General features: G+C 59.0%; 1 protein-coding gene across 2 annotated transcripts in view; it reads left to right on the forward strand.

Moving 5' to 3' along the window:
- The window catches only part of Cars1 (cysteinyl-tRNA synthetase 1), a 51,357-nt gene extending 49,567 nt beyond the window's left edge, over nucleotides 1–1,790 (forward strand). For both annotated transcript variants that reach the window (XM_076844867.2, XM_076844866.2), the window contains 3 exons: nucleotides 439–498; nucleotides 924–1,007; nucleotides 1,510–1,790. In XM_076844867.2, coding sequence (XP_076700982.1) covers nucleotides 439–498; nucleotides 924–1,007; nucleotides 1,510–1,644 — 279 coding nt within the window. In that variant the 3' untranslated portion in view covers nucleotides 1,645–1,790. The remainder of the gene's footprint in view (nucleotides 1–438; nucleotides 499–923; nucleotides 1,008–1,509) is intronic.
- The last annotated feature ends 5,019 nt before the right edge of the window (nucleotides 1,791–6,809 follow it).

Consider the following 6,809-nt stretch of genomic DNA (forward strand, 5'->3'; position numbering starts at 1 on the left):
CTGCCCCAGTGCTGGCACCCGTTCCTTGTGCTGCTGGCCTCTGCCCTCTCCCCCTCCTGCCTTGTGCCCTTGCTCTCCTGGGTACCGTGACCTGTGCAGGTCATCCCCAGGCCCCACTAGATGCAGCCCCCCCTTCCAGACCAGGTTTGTCCTTCTGGTCAGTGTCCTGCTGTTGTGCCTGAAGCTTTTAGTGTTGGTTTTGTCTGCTACCCTGTCCTCAGGTCCAGAGCATGGTGGGCACCCAGAGGGCCACTGAGAAGCTCTGGAACAAGGGTCAGCCACTGCTGAGCACAGGTGTGCCACCTAAGCCCAGGGCACCAATCTGTCTCCCACTCCGAGGGCTGGGCTGGGCTGGATAGGAGTCCAGCCCTAGGCCAGGTCCTGGGAGACATCAGGAGGACCGGGACCCTGGCTCATTGACCCTTTCTGTTCCCCTAGGTTGAAGAGGAGAAGAGGAAGAGGAAGGAGGAAGCCGCCCGGAGGAAGCGAGAGCAGGAAGTGAGCATGTCTGCTTGTTGGGGGGACTCCCCCAGGTAGAAATGCACTTTGGCCTGGGCCTTTGTGGCTCTTGGCCTCCCTTGGACTTGGCCAGGCCCCGGAGGACCCTCTAAAGGGAGCTCCACTCTGCCCCCACCTGCCTTCCTACATGGTGCCCTGGAACCCGGGGGTCCACCCAGGAGGGAGACGGCCAGGGGAGACTGCCCGCCCGTCACCACAGCCTTGCAGGCTGGCTGCCCTCTGGACGACTGACAGCCTTCCTCTGTCCCACGAACGTGGCCCTTGAGTTCCACCCTGGCTTCCACCTTCTTTCCAGCCATCTGAGTTTGAGAGCAGTTTGGGGGCTGGGGGTGGGAGTGGGCATCCTGGGGACAGTGTAAAGCCCCTGCCTGCTGCTTGGTGGTTATGACCATACTCTGTTCCAGGCAGCGAAGCTGGCCAGGATGAAGATTCCACCTGGTGAAATGTTCCTCTCAGAAAGTGACAAATATTCCAAGTTTGATGAAAATGTAAGAAATTCTTCTCCACATTTCAGGACTCATTAGACCACCCTGAACTGGGGTGGCAGGAGTTCTCAGCCGTGGACATGTGGGAGATTCTAGGGGAGGCTGGGGCCCAGGGGGTCCCCTCCTCGCAGGTGCCTCCACCTTGCTCCCGCCTCTGACAGTGGGAGTCACGGCCTGGGCTGGACTTGGGATGGCTGAAACAGAACCCGGCAGGGCCTTGGGCCTTAGCCGGCCCAGCTCTGCCCCACCCTCGGCCTCCCTGCCAGGTCTAGGTGTATTTGCTGCACCCCTTCAGCATGGTGGGCCCTGACAGAGACAGGGTGCCCAGACTCTGGTCACCATTCTCCACGGTGGCCATGGTCTTAAACTCTTAAGCCAATGCTGCTGGGTCAGCATGCTGGACCCTGAGCAGAGGACGTGGCCACAGCAGGGAGAGGCGCGTGGAGGAGGAGGAGGGAAGAGGGTGCAGGGTGGCGGGCCTGGCAGCTCTGTGTTGCCCTTGCAGGGCCTGCCCACGCACGACACAGAGGGCAGGGAGCTGAGCAAAGGGCTCTCCAAGAGGCTGCGGAAGCTGTATGAGGCGCAGGAGAGGCTGCACGAGGAGTACCTGCAGATGGTCCAGGACGGAAGTCTGCCCTGACGGCCGGGCACTGAGGCTTCCGCCCAGGGCAGCACCCGCACTCCTGTCCTGTGGACCGCTGTCCTCGCCCCGAGCAGAGGACTGGTTCACGTAGGTGCACGTGGCCGTCGCCCTGCAACATTACCAATAAACCCTCTGAACAGTGAGGCCCTGCCGCCCTCTCTGCCGCCGACCTCCACTCAGCTCCTGCTGGAGCTGGCAGCCGGGCCGCATGGTCAGCAGGTTGGGACTTAAGCGCTTGGTCAGTGGAGCCAGCGGAGGAATTTCCCCACATGCCAGCAGCCCGGCTAATCCCTGTTGTGTGGGTGCATTTGGAGGTATTTGAGTAGGAAAAAGACCGGCTCAGCCTGGCGGATCCCGCTGGGCCACAGACAAAGACCGCTCAGTCTGCCTCTGCTCTGATGGACACGCACACTGCAGGTTTCCTAGAGCAGCAGGCCAGTGGCTGCGGGTGGGCCCTGGCCAGCTGCCAGGCCTGCCACGGCTGACAGCAGCCCGGGTCTGCAGGGCTGGCGGGCGAGATAGGAGTCTCCACACCGGGGCGTGTCCTCCCCACCAGCTCCCCACAGGTGCTCCCTCCAGCTGAGAGTCAGCGCCTGCCCTCAGATGTGCCCAGCCGGCCTTGGTGGAGTGTTGTACCAGGGACAGAAGCTCCCTGTGCCTGTGAAGGCTGGTGTGGGCCGGCTCCGACTGGACTGAGGGCAGGCTTTGGTGTTGGTAGGAGACCACACACTTGGGGGGTGTGGCAATGCCCAGTGGTGGACGTACCCTGTCCCTATGGTTTGGTTCTGCCTGTAGGAAGCTGCCCTGAAGGCCCCCACAAGGTGTGAAATGTGGCAGCATGAGACTGTGTGAGGCTGGTGCAGCCCTGTCCGTGTAGGACCTCGGCCCAGAGCTGGCGGACTGTCTGTACAGGCTGACTTTGTCGGTCTTTTGTGTGTGTGTGTGTGTGTGTGATGCTGAGGATTAAGCCCAGGGCCTTGTGTGTGCAAGGCAAGCACTCTACCAACTGAGCTATATCCCTAGCCCAAACTTTATTGGTATTTTATATTTAAAAAAAAAAAGTCCCCCAGACAGCATTAAGCAGCCTGTCCCAGTTAGCTATTGCTACATAACAGACACCCCAGAACCTGGTGGCCGAGAACCATAGCCATCAGCTACACTGGCCAGGGGCTTGGCAGGCAGTTCCTGGCAGTCAGGCAGCTCATCTGAGGTTCACCTGGCCCTGGGCTGGGGCTGCTGGGCACCTCTCATTGCTGTGGTCTCTCCCAGCGACTTTGGAGGCTGTGTCCAGAGAGAAGAGCTGGAGGGTCCTAACTCCAGAGGCCATGGCATCTTCCTAGTGGAGACCATCACAAAGAGCTACCCACGTCCCTGGGGAGGAGCAGGACAGGTTTTGAAGGAATCTGGGGGGACCAGGAAACCACGGCAGCTATTTCCCAGTGTGCTGTCTGCCACTGTGGCCGGCTTGGTCCTGTGGTGGGCAGGGAACTTCACAGCAGGGAGCACGAGGTGGAGCAGAGCCGCTCTCTGTGAAGCCAGAAGCAGAGAGAGAGGAAGAGCAGGGCTCCCAGTCTCCCCTTCAGGATCAACCCCATAACCCTACCTCCCTCCAGTTGGACCCCCTACCTCCCAACAGCACCATGGGCTGGAGACCAGGCCTTTACACCTGGGCCTTTGGAGGACATTCAGATCCAAACCATGGCTGCTGGAAACTGATCAGCTCGGCTCAGAGACCGGCCTCTGCTAGTCACCTCGGTGGGGGCCTGCCCAGGCCAGGGGTGCACAGCAGTCCAGCGTGACATGGTAGTTCTGCCTCTAGTAACATTGGTATGGTGTTTCCAAACTATGCTGAGACAGAGCAAATAACACTGATGTCAGCAACCAGGATTTTAATGTAAGAGATGAAATACAAACTTAAAAAAACAAGTTTAGTCCCTGTGCTGTTGCGTATGAACTGGACAAAGCAATATGACCTGACCAACAGTGTGAGCCGCAGAGTGTCTCCTGGCTCTAGACGGGAAGGCGACTCCTTGGAGCAGTGAGTGCCTGGGCTCCGAGGGGCTCTAGATGCTGCCACCTCCTTCAGAATCCGCCAGTACAGAAGTGGGAAGCCTGGACTCTTTGTGCCCAAAGAAGGACACTTCTAATGACTGATGGAGTCACAGCAAAAGAATATGGGCAAGCCAGTGGCATGAACTGCTGGCTGTGTCTAGGAATCACACTAAGGGGAAAGCTCATCTCAGAGGTCACATGCCACCCATGTAGGTACTGTTCTCAAACCTAGCTATGGGGATGGTGGGGGTGGCTGCAGGGGACAGCAGGAGGGCACCTCGGTGGGACAGTGGTGTGTCCTTGTGGTGGCAGTTAGGCAGCTCTGCCCATGTGCTGGCCTCATGGGAAGCCACCCACTGCCAGCATGGGTGCCTGGTACTCACCTGGCATGCTCTGGCCCTGCACAGTGCGGCCTCAGGGCTCACGGGACCCCGGCACTCTATCTACAGCTTCCCCGGGAGCTCCCCTTGGCATGTCTGGGACAGTTGGGGCAGTGGAGAGTGTGATAGCTGGAATCCAGGAGCCTCTGCTCTCCCTCAAAAACAGCCAAAGAGTACTGTCACTCCTGGAGCAGCCCTTGTGACAGCCCTGCTTCTACAAACCTGTTGTGCATAAGTGACTGCATCAGGCATTCTTCCTCCTTCCATGGGACTGTCCCAGGCCACCAGATGGCCCCAGCTAAAGGGAAGACTTGCCCAGTGTTGCCCGCTGGTAGAAGGGCGACCCTTTCTGGTCTTGATGGAGTTGCTGAGACCCCTGGGAGAGTTCCAGGGGCTGCATAACGCACCGTGGCAAAGTGTCCTCCCACAGGTGACTTGTGGGTTCTAGGGAGAAAGGCACAAGTCACTTCACAGATGCCAAAGGGGCTGGGGTGTAGCTTGCCCAGCCTGCTCAAGGCCCGGGTTCCATCCCCAGCACCACAAAAAGAAAAGATCACATGAAGGAGACAACGTCCAACCTGACGGAGAAATAGGCTCTTTGTGCCCTCACATGCCTCCAGTGTCCTTCCCTGCAATGCTCTGGCATTTAGGCACCCCCATGGATGGGAACAGAGATGCTGCCTACTACCACCACAGGCCCAGGCGACTTGGCGCAGCTAGCCAGATGCTGCCTGCTTTTCCAGGTGCCGGTCTGCCTCCAGAGCTCAGTCCGCCTCGGGGACCACCTGCAAGGGCAGGGAGTCCAGGAGCACAGCACAGGCCAGGTTCCCTGAGCTCCGGGTGGCAGGACCCAAGAGGAAAAGGGCTGCTGACGGCCACAGCTGGTGAGAGACTCTCAGTGCCAAGGAGCCCCTGGGCCACCTTGGGAGTCTGATACCAGGGCTCCCCAGCCACTTCACTTAAACAGCATCTGGGGATTTTAAACCAAGACCCACCCCTCTCCTGCCCTCATGTCAGTGTTACTGGTGGGCAGTGCTAATGTGAGCAGCAGGTGGCAGGGACAGAGCTCATGGGAGACTAGGGGACAGGGCAGGGGTGGCAGACTCTCTGGGTACCCACAGCTGGAGCACAGCTGAGATGGAGGGCTAGGACAGGAGTGTGGCTTAGTTCAGGAAGAACAGGGACCCTCCAGGTGAAAGGGGCCTGGGCTGAGTGGACAGTGGCTAGCCAGGCAGGCTTCTGTCCCCCGAGTCCAGCATGACTGGGCTCTATGCAAGGGCCTTGTTCTAGCACCACCAGAGCCTGGAGCCTGAGGGCCCAGGAGCAGAAGTGAGCATGCCCCGATCCAGCGTCTCCAGGAAGGACCAGGGACTTCAGGGAGACGGCTGGTTCCCAGGTTCTGGGTGTTGGGTTTGAAGTGGAAAACCTTAGCCGGCTCCTGAGATCTTCAGACACGGGTCCAAAATGCCCGGACCACACTGTCCTCTGGGGCCAGAGCAGCGGCCACTGCGGGTGTCTGGCCCCTGTGGATGGCAGAGCAGGGGCTCTCAGTGAGGGTGGTCAGCAAGAGACCTGTCCCCTCCCACAGCAGTGGGCCAGGCCTCAATCTCAGCCTAGCAGCTCTGAGCATTCAATATGGAATGTCCAGAAATTTGCAGCCCCACTGAGGCATGTCCCCTGAGAATGGCCACTGACACAAGAGAAGCACCAGATTCTCAGGACATTGTACTGAGTTGAGTAGGGTCCCCGTGTTCATGTTCATGTTCATCCTGGACCTGGTCTGCACGTGTTAGTTAGATGGGTGAAGGTAAGGTCATCTTAGAGTTGGGGGCCCTAAATCCAGTGTGACTGGCTTTGGGTAAGAGGGGCACACAGGCTGTGGTCCTGCCTGGAGCCTTGGGAGGAGCCCAGCCTTGCTGAGGCCTGGATTGTGACTCCCAGCCCCCAGAGCTGAGAGAAGGGACCACTGTGGCTTCAAGCCCCCTGGTTTGTGGTACTTTGCAGCAGCCACAGGAAATAGACACCAGTCTCATAAGTCACTGTTCTCTGTAGCAGAGAAACGACTTAGTGCTTTATGGAAATAAATCCACCCAAGAGCCAAATGAGATAAGAAAAGTGCCTGGAAAACGCTGGCACAGGGAAAGGCACATCAAGAGCACCGCGAGTTGTCCTCGCCCCCATCCGATGGCGACAATCAAAGACAAAACACAACAGGCACAGTTGAGGATGTGGAGAAAAGAGAGCCCTGGCACAGTGCTGCTGGGGACATCGTGGGAGCAGCACGGAGGGCCCTCGAACACGGAAACAGAAGCTAAAGCACGGGTCCCAAAGCAGCCAGTGAGGCGGTGGCCACAGAGCCCGAGAAGGGTGGGGGAGGGTGGCTGGGGAGGAGGCACACGGGCTCGGGGTGCAGCTGGGCAGGAGGACTGACTTCTAACGTGCCACGGCACAGCGGAGGAACTGGCTGGCGGCAACGGAGCACTTCCTGACAGCTGGCACAGAGGGTCTTCACGCTCCCGCCCACAGAACTGGTGGTGGGCAGGCCAGTGACCCCGACCTGGTCAGTACACATTGCCCCCGGCATGGAAATGCCACACGGGACCCCATCAACACCCATTATTACTGTGTGTCTATTAAAAATATGCCAGGTGCAGTGGTGCACGCCTGTAATCCCAGCGGCTCAGGAGGGTCGCAAGTTCAAAGCCAGCCTCAACATAAACCGAGTCACTA

This window comes from Callospermophilus lateralis, chromosome 2 (assembly GCF_048772815.1).
Source record: "Callospermophilus lateralis isolate mCalLat2 chromosome 2, mCalLat2.hap1, whole genome shotgun sequence".
Taxonomy (NCBI): domain Eukaryota; kingdom Metazoa; phylum Chordata; class Mammalia; order Rodentia; family Sciuridae; genus Callospermophilus; species Callospermophilus lateralis.